We start from the raw sequence: 20,074 nt of genomic DNA, 5'->3' as shown, positions 1-20,074 counted from the left end.
GAGGAATCGTTTTGTTCGTGTCAAAGGTCACCGTGGTGTGGCTGCGGCATCAATGCCGTGCTCAGTGACGCGATGCCGCGCCACGAGTAGTACGGCTTGTGTCTAATGCAAAGTCAGCTATGCATCAGAATCAGGATATTTATTTAGACTGGAGGAATCCGATGAGCTATAAAGCTCTCTTCCACATCTGGCTTAGAACCCAGCATGTCAGCAGTGCTACTGCTAATAGCATACCTATATATACGTGTGGATGTGCTTTGGATATCCTACACTTGAGCGTGTCTGCCTGTGGGTGCGCGTGCGCGTGCAGCCACGCCGAGCTCGCTGAGCGTGGAGGTGAACGAGTCGGCCTCGCGGCAGCTGCTGCGCGTGGAGCGTGAGAACCTGGCCCTGCACCGCTCCGTGCAGGAGCTGAGCGCGCAAGTGAGTGGGGAGCCCATTTTTTTTTTACCTTCCCCCCCCCCGCCCTCTCCCGCCCCGTCTTTTCCGCGGCGCGACGGTGAGCGTTGGGTGCACCGCCCCCCGCGATCCAAGAGGGTCGTGTTCCTGGCAAGGCCGTTGGTTGGTTGCAGCGGGGGCAGTGACGTTTTTTTCCTCTTGGCATCAGCTCTGTTCGTGGTTGAGGGTTACAACCTGCAGAGGACAAACCCCCCCCGCCCCCCCCCCCCTTCCCATTGGCTTTGACTTACGATCACGTTCTCACTTACGACATTTGTGGCCGCAACTCTTAATCGTGGCCTGCCGCATTTAACATTAGCAATGATTCTCGCGTTGACGGATTTAAATTTTCTCAGTGTTTTTAGCGGAACAAAAACGCGTGCCCAAGTCTCCTTTGCCAAGCGCATTGCCCGTCGTTGACGTCAACGTCGCCTCCGATTAGCACGGTTGGCTACGTACGGCGCGAAAGAAACTCAACGTGCATACACGCGTACACAATGGCCAGAAACAATGCATTTCAGCCGTCCCTTCGAGATGGGACTCTGACCCCTAACCTAGACCACCCTGGCTTCGTTGAACAACCGCAGCTGCAGAAGGCTCAGGAAGAAGCGCAGAGGCAGCGGTTGGTGCCGACGCTTCACGGCGCTGGAGAGGAGGCGGCCGGCGTGGCGGGGTGGCACAACGGCTACGATGGTGGCGGCGACGGCGGCGGCGGCGACGGCATGGCCGCCCGCAGAGCTGCCCCCTCCTTCTCCATCCTGGACGAGAAGTTGGAGGAGCTGGAGCGCGAGAACGAGCGGCTCGCCGCCGAGAACGCACGGCTGAGCCGCGGGCAGGGCTGCGCGCAGGTGGGCACGTTGGCACCTCGCGGTTGCCGTCGTCGCCGTCGTCAGCGTCGTCGTCGTCGTCATCGTTGACGCCATCGGCATCATTGTCGTCATTGTAGTCATCTCGTCTTTGTCGTCGTCGTCATCAACGCCATCATCATTGACGTCATTGGCGTCGTCGTCGTCATCAACGCCATCATCATTGACGTCATTGGCGTCGTCGTCGTCATCAACGTCATCATCATTGACGTCATTGGCGTCGTCGTCATCAACGTCATCATCATTGACGTCATTGTCGTCATTGTAGTCATCTCGTCTTTGTCGTCGTCGTCATCAACACCATCATCATTGACGTCATTGGCGTCGTCGTCATCAACGTCATCATCATTGACGTCATTGTCGTCATTGTAGTCATCTCGTCTTTGTCGTCGTCGTCATCAACGTCATCATCATTGACGTCATTGGCGTCGTCGTCATCAACGTCATCATCATTGACGTCATTGGCGTCGTCGTCATCAACGTCATCATCATTGACGTCATTGGCGTCGTCGACATCAACGTCATCATCATTGACGTCATTGGCGTCATTGTTATTGTCGTCATCAACGTCATCATCATTGACGTCACTGGCATCATTGTCATCGTAGTCATCTCTTTTTTGTCATTGTCGTCATGGTCATCATCGTCGTCGTAGTGATCATGGAAATATGAACAAGATTCATGAAATTACTTCATAATATGTCGCGTCAGGGTTTTTTCTGTTCGTCATCCAGTTTCAATAATAAATTAGTCATTTTTAACTATTGTCCAGACTTGCTTACATCCTTTTTTTTAATGAGTTCATGAGTGTTGCTGCGTCAATTGTATACGATGCAGGAGTAGAATATGCTTGCTCACCCAGTTGAAAGGATAAACACTCTTTGCGCAAAATATTGTGAGTGAATAAAACCTTTTTTTTTTTATATATATATACAATATTATTTTACGTACTGTCAGGGGCCCGTTGTACACAGGAAATGCACTGCCACTCCGCAGCCCAGTGTAATTTCACGACGAAATGTCGCCACCTCCGCAGAAGCTGGAGTTTACGACAGAGATCCGCAGAGCACAGCAGCAGCAGCAGCAGGAGGCTGCACAGCTGGTGAGGAGCCAGCATGAGCAGCAGCAGCAGCAGCAGCTGAAGCTGAGGCTGCAGGAGGCGGAGACCTTCAGCGAGCGCTTGCGGCAAGAGAACGAGAAGCTGCGGTGCAGCTTCGGCCTCCTTCAGGTGAGCCCCGTCGCCGTTCTCTCGCTGTCTTGGCCCTTGGCCGCGTGATTTCAAGTCGGGCGATGAGAGGTTTTGTTTTCAAGTCCCCCTTAGAGCCATCATGCGCAAGAGGAAGCCATTGTGCGCCGGGTCACTGCGTGGAATTTCTCAACTCCCACCGCCCTCCCAGTGCGCAAAAATTGTGGCGCTTCACTCTGTGCGAGGACATTCTTTGTTAATAAAGTATTAAAGCTTTCGTGACTGCATAAAATTACTCATTTTTTTTTCGGTAAAGTCACGTATGTAGAAATACAATAAAATTATATTAAAACAAAAAACAATCACGACGTTTCGATCACAACGCAAGCGATCTTCATCAGGTGTCAAGAACAAATCACGGAGGTAAATACAACAAAAAGATGAGAGACGAGAATTCAACAAACCTGAAAAAAACATTATGTGAAGCACATCCAGTCAGGCCAACAACACAGTTAGACACTTCCTGAGTACATTCTTTGTTATCTTTATCGGGTATTTAATGCCTGAAATGATGCGAATAGTTTATACCTGTCATCATCATCACCAGCTGTGGTCAATCTACTGATGAAGACCTCGCCACCCTAGCTGCTACCACGTGAACAAACTAAAAAAAAACTGTTGATATTTAGGGGCTCTACTTTTTGGAAACTATGTGGAGAGTTTGTACCATACCGGCTGCCTGTGATCGTACAAATGCCAGTGGTAATGAGGCATTACAGCAACTCTGGTGCGAGTGGGTCAACATTTTTCCCTTTTGATCGAAACCAAACACCCATCTGCTGCTGGGGTTGATGGGACCATCAAACAAGCAACAATTTGAATGATATTTCGATTCAAAGCTTTCGTGACTGCAAGGATTCATCTTCTTTGGTTCTTTCGGTAAAGTCACGTAGAATGAGAATAAAATAATAAATTGATAAAATAAATAATAAAATTCTCACGACGTTTCGGCCACAACACAAGCGGCCTTCATCAGGTGAAGGCCACTTGTGTTGTCTCGTCCCTTCACCTGATGAAGGCCGCTTGTGTTGTGGCCGAAACGTCGTGATAATTTTATTGTGTTATTTATTTTATCAATTTATTATTTTATTCTCATTCTACGTGACTTTACCGAAATAACCAAAGAAGATGAATTTCAATGATACTCAACGAATTAGACACCAAAACATGTTTTTATTGAATTGCAATCCTAAATTGCAACATGTATAATTGAGTGGAATTATTATTATTATTATTATCGCAATGACTGCATGCTTACCCCGTCCCCGCGGGCACGTCCGCCGCATCTTCCTCATTTTTCCGAGGAGGCGAGGGAAGACCGAGCGAAGGTGGACCTGCGGCGGCTCGACGATGTGGAGAGCGAGAATGCGAGGCTCCTGCAGCGAGCGCTGTCCGACAAGCTGTCCCTGGCCATGCTGCAGGAGGTGAGAGGGGGGTGGTGGCGCACCTACACGGCCGTCACGTGGGATCCAACCACGCCGCACCCTACGCCGCTGTCCAGTTAATCTTCGCGGTGCACGGCCCTTTGTCGATCGATCCACTTGCCGGTTAAACGAAAACCAAACTTTTTTCTACGACCAGGTAAGGCCCACGGGAGCTCCTTTTAGATTCGGAAGCGACCTGGTCACGAATGAGAGCTCGGCAAAGTGGATTGTCACGCGGACGTTTACGGCAGCCAAATAATGTTAAACGCGTGTTCCTAAATGTGGAGGCGGGGGAAAAAAAACGGAGGATCTGGAGAAAAAGCCACGCAGCCACGTGGAGAACGTGCAAACTCGAAATATACGGGCGTTAGGGTTAGAATTGAACCCACGACCTACTACATACCGGGAAAAGGAGATAACATCTCGCCACCACGGCGCCCTGAATTGCAACAGAACCAGAAATACCTGGAGAAAACCCATGTCTAACCGTGGGCCATAGATACAAAGGTCATCATTAGGAAGCAATAGAAGGAATCTGGCCTTGGTCTTCCACGCTAGCCAGTGGAATAGGTGGAGGGCCCACACTTTGCCCCCACCACACGGGACCTGACGATCAAATAACTGCAAGCGTGCAATTTATACTGCTGGGTGAACGGCGGCGTCGGGGTTTAAGAAACCCGCACCATTATTACAACTGCTGTACCGGGACATAGACTCGGAGCGAGGACCTCTGGATTGCAAGTCCGATGCATTCGTGATTCGCCACAGCAGCGTCCCACGATTCAGATTGCGGAACGAAATTTAGGGTTGATGGTGTTGCTTGTCACTTTTCCAAGGGCTGTGTGCAAGGTGTGAGAATGGGTTTGGCATCCGAGTCGTCGCGCTGCGATTCAGACTTGACCTCGCTTTGCGCTTCGTAACCAACGCCGCCGCCGCCGCCGCCGCCACGCAGGAGCTGTCGCAGGAGCGGCTGAGGGCCGGCCGCGTGAGGGAGGAGCTGGGCGAGCTGCGGGAGGAGATGGAGAACTCCACGACGATGGTCGGCTTCCTGGAGCCCAGTCGCGTCGACGGCCGCCTGGGCAGCTCTCTCCACCACTCGCCAGGCGGCGGCGGCGGCGGCGGCAGCCACCCCACGTGAGTGTTCAGGGCGGCGGCAGCGGTGGTCGCGGCGTGGTTGGCATGGACCCTTTTACCACGGATTAAATACCATCCCCCATTACCCATCGTGCAGTATTCCCCCTGATGCCTTTCGTAGCCTGGCGCCTGCGGCCCCCTCAAGGCTGCGATCTCCCCGGTGCACCGGCTGCCCACTGGTTATCCTACGCAAGCTGTCCAAAGTGGCAAGCTCACCGCAGTGTCCTGGCACAAGCAGCAGCAGCAGCAGCAGCGGCAAAATGATAATGAGTTATTAACGCTTTCCAAGTAAAGTTGGAAAACGATAACGCATGATCCCTGTCCATCTGTTACAAATGCAGGGGCACGTTAGAGCACGCGTAAAGATTATCCAATATGAGCTTATCGTTTTTATAAAGTTGGGTTGCTGTTTATTGAATTTACCCTTTATAGAAAACTGGCCAATTTGAACAGAGGATTTGCCCAAAATTTCGAGACGAAAAAACACGGCTCTAAAAAATGGATTTGACTTGGCATTTCCACTTTACCGGCGAGGCGGACACACCTCTGCCCCCCTCCTCCCCTCCCGCGTCATCTCCAGCACCGTGCCACATCCTCTGTTGGTGTGTCTTGAAACGTATCAATATTGTCGCATCGGATAACCCTTGCGAAGGGTGGTGCCCTTGAGTCCGAACGTTCTCTTTGCTGCGAACAAAATTGTCGAGCAGGCGAAGCGACGTTACTCAAACTGGACCGGCGTGAAATCACGTCCGCAAGATGCCGATTGCGTATGGATGACGACGATTTACCCCATGCGCAGCTCGCACGAGACCTGCAGGAAGGCTCTGGAAGGCAAGACGGAGCAGATTTCCATCCTAGAGACGCAGCTTGAGGAGTCGATGGTTCTCAACACCCTCCTGCAGGAGGAGCTGCAGAACGTGAGTCCAGCGGCTGGCTCAGGCTCGTGGCGAGACGCAGACGCGTTCCTCCGCGATTGTGCTATCAGTGCCGTTTCCCGAGATCGGTGTTCGTCACTCATTTTCAGCGGGGGTTGGGCCACTTTTGCCGAGAAGACATCAGCGGTGTGAGGGCTGCCACACCGCCTGCAAGGGGAGGTGTTGTCACGTGTTGTGTATTGTCAGGGGCCGCACTAAAAGGCCACCAAGGACCGCCAGTGGCCCGCGGGCCTTGCAATGAAGAACGCGGCCCTGGCCAACGGGATCTGTTGTTTTTTTTGTAAAAAGGAAATCCCCACATTTTTTATCCCGATTTGTAGCATCCGATCGAATAGAAAACGGCCCACGGGGAAGCAGATACCAGAGAGACGCCTCCTGAGTGGTGTCCAGTCCACTCAGCAGGGAGAAGCACTTTCCCACCCACTCTGCTACCGAGAGTAATGTCCATTGGATGAGAGTCAAACCGATATCTGCTTTTTAAGTCTCGGAGCTGGAATTTGGCCCTTCCACAGGTTGTCATTTAGTTAACTACAACCTGTGGAATTTTAGTGCAGTCTTTTTCTGTGTTTTTTTTTCATTCAACTTTATTTTAATCCCTAAATGAATTCCACACACCCTTGAGACTCGGCTAAAGCTTGTGTTTTCTCTGGGTGCTCCGGTTTCCTCCCGCGTATGTAAGCACACGTGCATTGGCTGAACACATCTTTAATATGCAGAAGACTGCAGAGCTTGGGCAGTTGTTGGGAGCACCGCCGGTTCACCGCCTGGCCGCTGAAGTCCAGCTCATCTGTGCTTCCTCATGAAGCAATTTGCATGAACGACAACGCTCTATACATATGAAAAACTAAAACGTTAATATTCCACAAGATGTCGTCCACTAGACCAAGACTGAATAGACCAAAATCCTTAACACATTGACACTGTACAAAATTTGAATAATCTTGTTGTGTAAAGTGCCTTACATATCGAAATATCTCAGAGCGCTGTACTTAAAAAGAAAACTACACTCACAAGTGTAGATGAAATTTAATAGAAATACAGTAGGAGCCAACAACACTATTAACGACAATTAACACGTGCTTCAAGCCCCTACGATTGTAAGACATGCGCAGCCTCTTGTGACCTGGCGTGTGCTCGTGGGCGTGTGCGTCTTTGCGCGTCAGGTGATGAGAAATCGCGACGAATCGATCCAGCAGCCGGTGGGCAGTTCTTTCACCACCCCGGAGAGGTCAAGTGGTGACCTCCTGGCCGAGGTCGCGACCCTACGCGAGCGGACGGTCACCCTGGAGGCCGAGAACGCGAAGCTGCAGGTGCCGTTTCCGTCCGACGCGGGTTATAATCGCCGTCGTTAGCGTGGGCCCATGATCTGCGGTTCCGGGTGGTAACAATCCTTCGCAGTCCTTTTGCTGGACTTATAATCGTCCTCATCATCATGAGCCATGGGCTATATCCACTGCTGGATGAAGGCCGAACAACGCCATCTCCGTTCGTCACGTCATGCCCCTCTGTGACGCCATCCCGTTGTGCAGGTCGGAGCGTTACGTGATTGCCGCTAATTAAACCCTTCCGAGGATGAACGCATTTTGGAAAGCGTTACAGAATCAATGCTTGCGCATGGTTTTTCTCCTTTGTTGTTAAATTTCCATTACGCCAGGAGGAAGCATGCCAGAAATGATCTCCCGGCGTGGCAGTTCAAACAATGGGGCAAATACAGTGCCGGATTAAGCTAGTGCAGGACCTGTAGCATATGTTATAAAGGGGCCCTAAATTAAAAAAAAAACAACACAAATATTAAAACACACACATATTTACTTGCATAGTAAAGTAATTGAATTTTTTTCATTTGCTATACAGCCAGATAATACGACAAATCGCTAACCTTCAACACCCAGTCGTTCATAAAAGTTGAAGGCGGTATAGTACTGTAGTAATAGAGCAAGTGCAGAATCACTGAACCGGAATTGATGGCTTGAAAGCGTTTAGCGCGGGGCCCTTGAAAGTGCGGGGCCCGTAGCTACATATGTAGCTACTTTTGCTACTGGGATCATCCGGCATTGTGCAACTAACTAAAGTACCCCCCATCCCACCGCCTCTGTCCACCCAGCAGTATAAATGGGTAACGTCAGAGTTAGTCAATCGGCAGGGTGCATGTGCGATGGCGGAAATTGTGGGCACTCGCCCGCCCCTCTTCCATCGGCGCGTCTGGCCGACGTGCAAGGGTAGAAGGTACAACGCAAGTTACATTGATCTCGCGTTGAAATGCAAACGCACCTCCAGACGCTGGAACATAAAAAAACAACTTGAGCTCTGTGCGCGTGAAAACAAATGGGTCGTAAGTGTTGGCTCGAACAACGGCAGAGTCTCAAACCGCACGAAGTTCAAAGGGAGAATAGAATTATGGCCAGCGGGAGCAGCAGCCGAGAAGGAGCGACCCCCCACCCCCACCCCCCTATGGGAATGAAGGTTGATGACTGGGATTTGCGAGAAGGAGGCCTTAATTGCTGCTGCTGCTTGCTGCTGCTGCTCCTGCTGTTGCTTGCTGCTGCTCCTGCTGCTGCTCCTGCTGTTGCTTGCTGCTGCTGCTCCTGCTGCTGCTGCTGCATCAAACGAGCGAGGGGAGGCAGGCAGAGACAAGACCACGGAGGATCCAAAAAAAAACCGCAGCCGCCGCAAATCAGAGACCCTCCAGCTCTTCCGCCACCAGTGAGGCGCGTGCGGGCGATTGCGGGACCCCCGCGCCTTGGCAAATTTTTTCTTCTTTTCTTTTCTCCCAGGAGGAGAGCGGCCCCGCGCTGACGCGCGCGGCCGCGCTGACGGCGGCGCTGCAGCGCTCGCGCCAGCGCTCGACGCAGCTGGAGCTGCGCGCCGAGCGCTCCGAGCTGGCGCTGGCGGAGGCGCGGCGCGACGCGGAGGAGGCGCGGCGCGACGCGGAGGAGGCGCGGCGCGACGCGGAGGAGGCGCGGCGCTCGCGCGACGCCGCCGAGGCGGAGGCGCGGGCGCTCGCGGGGCTGGAGGCGCGCGTGGAGGAGGAGTTCCGCGAGGCGCTCGCCGCGCGGCAGCGGCTGCAGGCGGCGTACCTCCGGCTCGAGGAGCACAGCCGCGGGCTGGAGCAGAGGTGGCCGATGACGTCGCACTCCTCGCTCCCCGCCCCTCGCTTCTTCCTTCCCCTCACCTGCCTGCCTGCCTCCCTCCCTCCTCTCCCTGCCTGCCTGCCTGCTTCACTCCATCCTCTCCCTGCCTGCCTGCTTCACTCCCTCCCTCCCTCCCAGTCAGCCTTCCGCCAGCTTCTGTGCTCGACTCCCCCCGCCCCTGTTCCGGCCAAGGGACTCGTCGTCTGTAAGATCAGTATGCAGGTCGTCTTGAGACGCAGTTCCATTTGGACGCTACGTAGGTGCCAATGTTGTTGTCGCTCTGCCGCCGCGCTTCCTCGTCGTAGTTTCGCATTGAACCTCCCCCCCCCCCCCCCCCCCCGCGTTCGCCTTCGCAGCTTGGCGGAGGTTTCTGCTTGGGACCGCAAGGTAGACGCCCAGACGCCCGATCACCATCGCAGCAAGGGTCGAGACAACGCGTCCTACCTCGATGGCAGCTCGATCCTCAATGACAACAACCTCACCAGGTATTATTGACCCGCCCAGGTCTGGCGGCTCTCTCGCGCTCGCTCTCTCGCTCGCTCTCTCGCTCTCTGTAGCTTCTATGTCCAGTGGTTGTCTGTTTTTTTGTTCTGCAGTACTCGTGGGTACAATGGGGAGAGAGAAAAAAAACTCAACATATTCATCAATAACACTGTGTTCAGCAAAGGCAAAGTTTAGAATTGGCAACGTTTTGGGTAACGGCCCTTCTTCAGAGCACAGCACCAGAGAGGCCGGAGGTTCATGATTCCTTCAAGCGACGAGTTCTGCCCAAGGCCCACTTAACTTTTCCCAGCAGTTTGAATTACGTTCGTAACCCGTTTCTTCTCGAGCACGGTTGGCTACGTGCGGTTGCGAAAGAAGTTCAACATACATACACGTCTCTCAGTGTTATTCCGTAAATGCATCTCTCCGTGCTGCTTTGAGCACTTTTCAGTCGTTCTAAAATCCATCGGTAACGACCGTCTGCCTCTGGGACCGTATGACGTGGCAGGTCGACCGCGCTTGATTGAAACTTTTCAAAAAAATGTTCCTGCAGTGTGGACGGGCGTTTGGGCTGCGAGACGGCCGTCATGGACCAGTACACGTTCGTTGAGTCGGGCAGGAGGTGAGGATGATGGGCCAGATTTGGGGGGGGTGGGTGGGTGGAGGGTGGGGATGATGTTATCCTGCGGGGTGGACAACCGAGGTGGATGCACCAGAATATCGACGACCTCCGGATTGCAAGTCCAGCGCGCTGACCATTACACCACACGCAACGTCTCCTTGTTCAAACGAGGAACATGTTGACCTGGGGGTGGCGCGGTGGAGCGGTGAAGCTATTTGCCTCGAGGTGCCTGTCTGTCGTCGTCGTCTGCAGTATCGATGTTTTTGTTGCTACTGCTGTCGCTCGCGCACGGCGGGCAACTGGCAAGACGGGATCGCCTGTGTGACAAATCAATTAAATCTTGATTTAATTGATTGACTTCCCACTTCTAGCCCCACCCACCTCCCCCCCCCCCCAGCCTCACTTCTTCTCCCCCTAGCGCTCACGCAGCCCCCCTTCCCCTGCCCCACACCCCCCCCCCCCTCCCCTCTCTCTCCCCCCTTGCCCCTCCCCCCTTTCTCACCTATATAACCTCTTGCCACGGCAGCTCTCTCGCCGACTTCGGCAATTTTCTTGCTGTGGTTGTTCCACCTGATGAAGATCGCTTGTGTTGCGATTGAAACTTCGTGATTTGTTTTATTTTATTTCTACCTACGAGACTTTACCGACAGAACCAGAGGGTATAAATCAATTAAACTTTCAAACGTTGTCTCGTGATGAATTATCACATTGACAGAGTCTCTCTCTGTCATTCACCAAGAGGAGGTGTCAGGTTACAACTTGAGCCAAATTCTAAAATTACATCGCAAATTACTCAACTGGTATTACATACAGACAGAAAGCATCGCCCCCTACCGGCAGACTAATGCCCCACGTCACTGTCGCAAAACGTGGCTTCTCCCGGTTGTTTCTCTGTGTGCCTATGTGTGTGTCTCTCTCTGGGTTATATCTCTCTGTGTGTCTATGTTGTGTGTCTCTCTCTCTGTGTCTCTGTGTTGTCTCTCTCTGTGTTTGTCTGTGTTATCTCTCTCTGCTTATGTGTCTGTCTGTGTGTGTCCGTGTCTTTGTTTTGTCTCTCTCTCAAATTTAGCAATCTTTGGAAGAACTCTCTGTGTTGTATTGCATTATATTTCTAAGTTTCCTAGGTTTGTTTTCTCTTTCATTTGTACCTGATGATGATTGCTTGTGTCGCAATCGAAACGTTGCATGCTATTCTTTAATTTATTTTCTTTCCACGTGACTTCACCGAAAGAACCAAAGAGTAATTCCTGCAGTCACGAAATCTCCAAATCAAGTTTTCTCCCGGTCTGTCGAGTTCTCAGCCGGTTACAACCAAACTGAACGTGCAAATCAAACTCTCGTCCTCAGGAAAGGGGTTGGAGCCGGCGGGTGGCTCACGAGCACGGTCAAAAAACTCATCAAACCCAAGAGGGAGGCGGAGAGAGAGAAGGAGAGGTCGGGCGACCACGGTGCAGAGGGGACCACCACTAGGGACGCGGACGGAATGCGACATGGAACCGCGTCGAACTCCTCCAGCCCAGGTTCCGGTGTCATGGGTTCGTAAACAATTTGTATCATACTTAATTACATGTAAAAGCTCTGTCTGTCTTTGTAACGGGACGGTGTGTTGCTGTTTGTGCGACTAACCCTGGAGAAAGCCGGTGAAATTAGTCGTAATTTCAACTTGTAATGCGCCACACACAAACATTGCCCGCTCTCGAAGAGAGCGAGAGAATGAATCGGAGGCCCGAGGAACCACGGGCAGGCAGGAAGGCAGCCGGCCAGGCCGTGAGCCGCCGCTGCCGCCACCAATAATTGCCCAAGCTCTGCAGTCCTCTGTATGTTAAGATGTTGACGGTCAATTCGTGAGCGTTTACTTGTGGGAGGAAACGGACCACTCGGGGAAAAAACTCCATGCCAGTGAGGAGGGCAATACGACACCATACAGATGGGACAGATGGAGCCCACATTTGCGGTGGTGCCACCTTCTGGCCAGCCAGGGTGTGGCTCCTCTTCGACGCCCAGGGGAAGGGGGAGCTTGTGTGTTGTGTGACCGCGCATTCACCCTGTTTTTGATGTTTTGCAGTAACGAAGGCCAATAATTCTGGCAGCATTCAGAAACAGGAGAACAGGAGCTACGTCGGAGGATCGTTCACTCGCAAAGGTAAGGCACTTGTGTATGTGTGGCGTAGCAACGCCAACTGGCGACCACAAGTGGCAACTGTGGATTACAAACAGTCTGCACATAAGGGGCAGACAGTATACACGGGAGCGTCAGCAGAGGGGAGGAACTGGGTCAAGGGTCATTGAGGGGAACCATCTGGGAGCCCCGAGAACCCGCCAGAGAGTTCCAGAAAGGGGGGCGTGGCCAGGGCGGAGCCGGGCCACGCAGGAAGGATAAAAGGTGGTGAGAATCTGGGCTCGGGGCTGTCCATGGGAATCGGAGTCGTCTCGCCGTGGAAATCGTCCTTGCTTGCCATCCTTGTCATCGCCCGACGTCGCCATCGAGCTTGACGGGTCAGCGTTACGTTACGTGCTCAGTGAGTCGACTAGTGCGAGTACGAGTAAAACAAATAAAGGTGCCTCTATAGTTATTGTCTCCGGAGTCCTGTGTGTGTGTTGAACTTCTTTCGCACCGTACGTAGCCAACCGCGCTAATTGGAGCTGCGGGAGAGCTCGGCAAGCATTGTAAGCCAGGGTTGAGTTGGGATGGTGCTTGGATGGGCTGCTAGATTATGTGTTGGGGAGCAGAGGGGCAGTGTAGCCAAATAGATTGTTGTACCGTCAGGGGCGGAGCCAGGATTTCAGGCCGGGGTGACATTCAACAAATTTTTATTTCAAGAATGATTTAGAGAGTCAGGCTGTTGAACTAGACGCCATCGGTTGGCGGACACGCTCTGACAATACAGTTGCACGGAGTCCGCCAGACCGAGTGTCGTACACTTATACGCAGAATGTCACCCCTGTCACCCCCCACCCCCTGGCTCCGCACCTGTGTGCCGTACTTCTGTGATACCTCGACTTTTCTGCTCCCGCCGTGGGCAAGTATGGTTATACAACCTCCATGACCCACAGTATCGATGCACCCTCATCCACTAATTGCTGGACAAAAAAAAGCTGCACATGCGCATTGGTGAAGACGGGGATCGTAGAAGTATAGTACAACAACGGATGTTTCTGCACTGACCTCCGCTGCCCATCCACGTATGCTCGCATCACTGCACTCCCTCCTACCCCTTATACATATTATATTACGTACAGACATGTATGTTAATGTGTCATTCTTCGTGGAATGCGTTGTGGAAACGTCGCCAACTCTTCGCGACAATACAGACGACGCGCAGGCGAGCGGCAAGTGGAGCGTGAGCGGGGACGAGCGGGGGGCTCCGAGGAAGGGGGGGGGTGGTGGTGGTCCGCCGCCCCCCCCCAACCCCACCGCCGATGCGGAGCGTCCCGCAGACCGCAGCTCGGATCAGGGTCACCCCGTGAAGCGGAGCGCCTCCCTCTACATCCCCCGGGTGAGGCGGAGGAGGAGGTGGTGGAGGAGGAGGAGGGGGGAGGAGCTCCTCCTCCTTGGGCAGCTCCACGGTCCCGTCGTGTGGGTGTCCCCGCGGGCCTCTCGCGCGTTGACTCTCGGAACGACGATCCAACGTGAACGACACCCGAGTGTAAAGTTGTCTTGCTCTGTTGCGGCAAATCGCCTGATGATGCTGGCCGTAATCACCAGCGAAGCGTCACGGCACGCTGTGGGTTTACTCTCCAACACACCGGGGTGTGCTGAAGTAGTCACTAATTGGCACGTTTTGTTTACGTGACAAACCTTACTTAAATGGCTGTCATATTTGTTTGCGAAAGCCTACGTGTTCAACTATTACGGACTGTTCATGGATTTACCCTCTTGCCCAAAGCTTGGAGGCAAAAAAAAAACGGTGCTATAGGGACCTGCCTCGGCATACAGGCCCTACCGCTAACCGATCCCCCGTTGTCTCATCGCGCCCTATTGACGATCACTCCCATAATTGGTGATCCAATGTGAGCGACTATTTAGTGTGGAGTTGTGTTGCCGTCGGGGCTTATACGCTTGAGAAAACAGGCCAAGGGGTTGTCCACTGCAAAACACAAGCGGCCTAATTCCACCCTCTCCATCTTTGTTTTGTCCAAACTATCGCCGTCTAGCAAAGATTCGCGTCGCGTGGACAACCGCTGACCGGCAGTTTCCGCCAACCCACCCAGCACAGGAGCGGCACCGCGACAACATCAACGCCAACGGACGACCAACTTCACCATCCATCCCATCCCTCCGACGTCCCCGACACAGAAGTTGCCGGCGGCTCTCCCAGCAACCACGGCTCGCTGCTGAGGCCCGACGACTCCGCGGCCAGCGCCCACCGTAACGTTTTGCCGCACGCCGGCACCACCGGCAGCCTGGGCCGGCCCCCGTCGGGCCCGCGTGGAAAGCCTCAGCCGAGGACTGCAGCAGCCGCGGTAGCGTCGGCGGTGGGAGCGAGCGCGCGCTGGTCCGTGTCGGGCGACGGTAGCGGCTGGAACAGGGCGACGCAGACGCTGGACCGTCCCCGTAGCCCCAACGCGGCTCACAGGCACCGCCTGTCACTGTCTCTGGCGGCGGTGCCGCCGCCGCCGCAGCAGCAGTCCAGGACCGGCTCCAACTCGTCGGCCTTCTTCTACGCTCCGCCGGCCGTGGCGGCGCCGGAGGCGAAGCCTTCGGAGGCGCCGGACAGCGACCGCGGGAAGACGCGCGCGGACTCGCCGACGCCCCCCCCCAGAGGCGGCGGTAAATGCGACAAAAGGCAAGAAGGGAACCTGAGCGCAGAGGCGGCGGGGAACGGCGACGTTTCCCGCGCGGACGACAGAGCCGATTCGCCGCTGTCGTCGTCGGCCGAACAGACGGTGTGGTACGAGTACGGGTGCGCGTGACGGACGCCGCGGCGAAGTTCGTCGCGGACGCGCCCGCTCAGGAAACATCCCCCCTTCCCCGAGGCGTCTGGAAGCGATGCCGGCGATGCGGTGTGTGGCCCGCCGGAGAGGCGTGCGACGCACGCTCGTGACCCCCGTGCCGCGAGGGTGGAGTGAATGTGTCGGCGCCGCCTTCGGAGACCTGTGTTGATGCAGCCGACGGAGGCAATATTCGCGAAGACGAGTGGCGCTCGCAACGCAACGTGCAACTGTGCAACTTCCATGTGGCCATCGCCTGGCCGAGGAAAGATTGTGGTATGAGCGTGGGTGTGCGCGATTTTTACCGTATTCTCCATATTATAAGACTGTCCGGAAAGTAAGATGCACCCCAAAACTTGTGCCTTGTTGTCAATCAAGTTTTACAAATCTTATCTTTATATATATAATCCGGAGAATGCGGTGACGTGAATGTGACTTTAGAAAGCTTGCGTTGATTTAATTTGTCAGAAGCAATAATCGTGAAGATTCTTACTGACGATGCAATGTGCAGCTTTAGCGGAAGTTTGTAATTACATATCGCGGGTCTACTGTTTTGTAGCCACAATATTAGACGTTATTTTGTATGTTTTTAGTTTATGCAAAACAAAAATCTAAAACTCTTCCGAGTTTTGAAATGCAAATGTGATTTTACCGAATGTGGCCTTGGTAAGCGTGTTTGAGGTATCTAATTCTATAGATTATTTTCTGATGCTGCTGCTGTTTAATGCCTATAGATTTTACGTTGGAGAAATAATAAGCGAGGCGAGGTGACTCGAATTTGCAGTGGATTTATGTATTTTTTTTATTTAAAATGTAAAAAAATGATTGAAGAACTTCCAATTTCAATTAACCTCTTGCGGACGGTTCTAGAAGGTTGACAATTGAAGGTGATGGGTCCGAAACAGCTCTGAAGTCATTTTTAGTAAATAGCCTTTCTTTTGCGTGGTATTTTGCAGTTGTGTTTTTTTGGGTTGTGCCTGAAGAAGCTCCCAGGAAGTGGAAGTGATACGTCGGACTTCGTGCCAAGCAACACGCGGTACAACACGAAAACACACCCGGGAGATCCTTTCCTTTTCATAAAAAAGAGATAGAAATAAGATGGTTTAAAACGAGGCAAAAAAAAATGTTTTCTTAAGTCAAATTATGAGCACAACAATGAAAATGTAGTTGAGTTGCTGGGACAATGCATTGTTATGTGGTAACTACTTTAGTTCTATTTTGATTTAAATCTTTCGTGACTGCAGTAATTCATATTCTTAGTTCTTTCGGTAAAGTCACGTTGAAGGGAAACAACAAAATAATACAATATAGTGAGAATTTTTATTGTTTTATATATATTTTATTATTTTGTTGTTTCCCTTCAACGTGACTTTACCGAAAGAACTAAGATTATACTTTAGTTCTGCTCAGCACGACTGGTGCAAGATGTGTAAAATGTGATTTTGCATTGGAGCGTCTGGAACAACACACGGCGATGATGAACCACGACCTGGATATCAGATTACCGCTGGCTCGCTGAAGTTTTTAAGAATTGTGTTTCTCTGATAAAACATCAAGACGCCGCTGATTTTGGTAGAGCTGGGCTGTGTGATCATCGAAGTAATCCCATTGCTTCAAAAATGTAATCCTCTTGCCGGTTTGATTACTCGACTCGAATCGGTCAACGCGAAAATGATCGCAAAGAATTGAGCCCCTCCCCCCACTCTGTTCCCACGTGTGCCGCTGGATCGGAAGCAATGGGCGGGGCTTGGCGACATCATCGGCCTCGTCACGCTGGGCGTGGCCTGTAAGGGGTTACCTGCCTTCAAGGAGGCAGGATGTAGGACCGGGCACTGTTTTGAACGGGGCCATAATAATTCACCACGAAAGATTATCACAATTTGTTTTGTATATCGTGCAACTTAATCGACTAATCTTCTTTGCTCTACCGATTTTGTCACCATTCTTGAGGGCATGTGATGATAACATGCACACTTTCTCAAGTTAATACCTTCCTAAAAATGTTTTATTTTTTTAATCATGTCAAAAGTTTTCATTGCCATTTTCTCATCTAACAAGGGCTACCTTTTATTGAGCTGGAATCAATTTAATTGAATTCTGGTCAACTGTATTAAGTTGGCCGGAATTCAGTGCACATGTGAAGTAGTTAAACTGTTTGGCAAACAATGTGCCGTGCAGAAACCTGAGCACATTTGTGTGCTTGCCCGTTTATTGCCACCGGCCTTGAATAAGTTAATATTTACTCGGTTCAAAGTCATGGCAGTAAAACTTGGGACTTTTTCTGGATCGATATCAAAGGTGAAAACTCTTCCATGAGATTTTATGACAAAACGACCATTTAACATTTTGCTAAGTTGATTCGATCTCTGCCGTTACTGGTGTGGCATGAGACGATTTAAAAAGAAGTATATATTTGTTCGAAACCCGCGCACAGCAGCGCCATCAGTCCGTGTGAGAGAGTGGCCCGCTGAAGGTGATATGGCAGAACTACATTTGAGATTTCTTGAAGTGACCTTAGCCACGCTAGGGTTGCAGCACTTTCTACATACCCTGCTGTAGATGTTTGTCACATGGCGGTAAAATCCAACGTTTTTTGTCAGAGCTGCCATAAGACAAATTAAGTGAAAACACAAATGTAATTGTGTGTTCTTTTGCTAACACCGTGAAGCCTGCTCTGCACCTTGAGAATCAAATTCAATCACGGCTGCCTGTCTGACCTCTCGGTCACCGCAAAAGAATCCCAGACTTTGCATCATTTTGCCCCCCCCACTGTTTTTCTTTGACACATCCACAAAAAAGTGCAATGAATACCACGAGAAGCAATATTTTCCAAAAATGTCCTTTGCAGCAATTAAAGGGAAAATTAAATGCTGCCACTTTTCACTTTCTAATGTTGGTGGCTCGGCTGAGCTACTGCGGGTGGCTTCCGGTCCGTTTGAGGTGCGAGATGTCAGACCTCGCTCAACGGCAGCCCATTCTGAAAACGCCGACTCAAGATTGTACGACATCATGCCGAGTGAAAATAGTTTTCATACGATCATAACTTTGACCTAAGTTTTAACTTTGCAATATCAGATTTTTTTTTCCACATATACTTTATCGGCGTGTATATTCATTCGTTGGCAGTAATGTTACTCTCGTAAAACTTATGTCAACGCTAATAACACTACTATCTCCTCCAGTCATCCCCAATCTCTCTGCACCCGCGGTCAAGTTACTTGTCGAACCTCAAAACATTCTCGCGGACGATCGTGCGCCAATAACATTTTAATGACACATTCTTCGCAATTAAAACTACTCTAAATCGTGATACTGTATCCTGGAAGAGATCCGCGGGACCACTTGCTTGCCGCCTTGTGGAACTCACCGGTGGAGCGCGGTCCCACCGGGGTTGGGAACCAGCTCTCTCGTCAATGTGCGCACGTCTGCACGTGGCACAATGCCCTCTCCTTTCGAAGTTGCGCGGGTTGTGGGCAGGTCATCTTCTCGAGGAGTGCTGATCATCGTCTTCCCGTGCGGTGAAATGGAGCTGCACTGTGAAATTCAGTTGAAGACGTTGGCGTATTTGCCAAATTGGGATGCCGTACGGTCAATTCGGTTTTTGCTCCTGTTATTTAAACTTCCCCATGCCTCTTTAAGACTCGTGTGTTGTGTATCCTTTCGGTGGTCCAATTGAGATTAATCGTACCATACGTGTAACGTGCAAAGAGTTTTTTTTCATTTGCAAAAGTAGTGGTTTTATTGATGTTTTTTTTTAATATACTGTAACACGATACGTTTCAAATGAGTGTTTGAGTTTTCTATTGTGTCCTTGGTGAATACGATTCATTATCTTTTCATATCACAGTTGAAGGGATGTTAAGATACATTTTATTTTTAATCGTTTCCGAGTTTTCACAGTGGGTATTTAACACTAAGAGGAAAACTTTGTACTCGAAACAATTTTTTTATTATCATAAATTGGCTGTGCGTAAATCAGACATTTATAATGCTGATCTAGACGTTACTTTCCCGACAATTTCCAAGGAAGTTTTACGTTGGTTAAAATTGCACAGGTATTCATTGAATGCATATCATCCAAATGCTAAGATATGTTTTGCCGATAAGATTACTTTATAATCGAAGAAGAGTGTGGGATATTTCTTTTGAAGACGATCAGGTTTTCACGGGGTGCGAATTCATTGCATTTCAGAAGAAACCGTTGGATGTTGTGGACAATTTATTTCGCGTACAATTCTACAGAAAAAAACTACTGTCAGCAATTTTCAGACGGAAGAGAGGAGCAATAGGATGATGGGCTGAAATGGATTCATTAACATCACGGAATGGAGTGGTCACAAGGACACCTCTTGTGTATCCTGCAGAAGAGTGGATGACGAATCGTTGGATTCATTATCGAAAAACCTATTTCGAAAAGAGGCGCAAGACCAATTAAAAATAATATTGCAGCATTTGCTCGGTCACATAATAATTCGATGTTGGGCTAGTTGGATATGAAAATGTAGAAATAGGTTGGCGGCAGGGAATCCAACTATTCATCGTCCACTCATCTTTTCGACCATCACGCGAACTCCGGTCATCCTCGCAGCGGATTTTGGTCGGCCAGTGAATAAAGACGGTGGTCACCGCATCGCGTGGCGCTTTCAGAATGCGCTTCCGCGGCTGTCTGAAACGAGTCTTCCTTCGCATATTAGGAAGCCACTGGAGCGATACACTTTTAAATAATCTCGATTGAAAACTCAATTCTTTCGAGCTGCATTTTTGTGTCTAGTTTATTGTCCTTCGCCCGCGATTAGCACGGTTGGCTACGTACGAAAGACGTTCAACGTACATGCATTCATACGTACACTAATGAGTATTTTG

At 51.1% G+C, this 20,074-nt stretch overlaps 1 protein-coding gene across 2 annotated transcripts in view; it reads left to right on the top strand.

The window, feature by feature from the left end:
- Window positions 1–19,860, top strand: part of LOC116953879 (uncharacterized) — a 68,984-nt gene extending 49,124 nt beyond the window's left edge. The window contains exons 13-26 of one of the 2 annotated variants that reach the window (XM_076051976.1): window positions 311–423; window positions 1,026–1,286; window positions 2,341–2,532; window positions 3,858–3,974; window positions 4,927–5,108; window positions 5,908–6,025; window positions 7,207–7,353; window positions 8,818–9,158; window positions 9,531–9,659; window positions 10,211–10,279; window positions 11,627–11,799; window positions 12,345–12,422; window positions 13,592–13,776; window positions 14,435–19,860. In XM_076051976.1, the coding sequence (XP_075908091.1) occupies window positions 311–423; window positions 1,026–1,286; window positions 2,341–2,532; window positions 3,858–3,974; window positions 4,927–5,108; window positions 5,908–6,025; window positions 7,207–7,353; window positions 8,818–9,158; window positions 9,531–9,659; window positions 10,211–10,279; window positions 11,627–11,799; window positions 12,345–12,422; window positions 13,592–13,776; window positions 14,435–15,193 (2,864 nt within the window). In that variant the 3' untranslated portion in view covers window positions 15,194–19,860. Of the gene's footprint in view, window positions 1–310; window positions 424–1,025; window positions 1,287–2,340; window positions 2,533–3,857; window positions 3,975–4,926; window positions 5,109–5,907; window positions 6,026–7,206; window positions 7,354–8,817; window positions 9,159–9,530; window positions 9,660–10,210; window positions 10,280–11,626; window positions 11,815–12,344; window positions 12,423–13,591; window positions 13,777–14,434 lie in introns of both variants that reach the window. The other variant, XM_032974166.2, reaches the window with a different exon arrangement.
- The last annotated feature ends 214 nt before the right edge of the window (window positions 19,861–20,074 follow it).

Source organism: Petromyzon marinus, chromosome 53 (assembly GCF_048934315.1).
Source record: "Petromyzon marinus isolate PM22_M1 ecotype Great Lakes invasive population chromosome 53, UKy_Petmar_22M1.pri1.0, whole genome shotgun sequence".
NCBI classification, from domain to species: Eukaryota; Metazoa; Chordata; class Hyperoartia; order Petromyzontiformes; family Petromyzontidae; genus Petromyzon; species Petromyzon marinus.
Note: the sequence above shows the minus strand (reverse complement) of the source record. Positions and strands in the feature narration are given on the sequence as shown.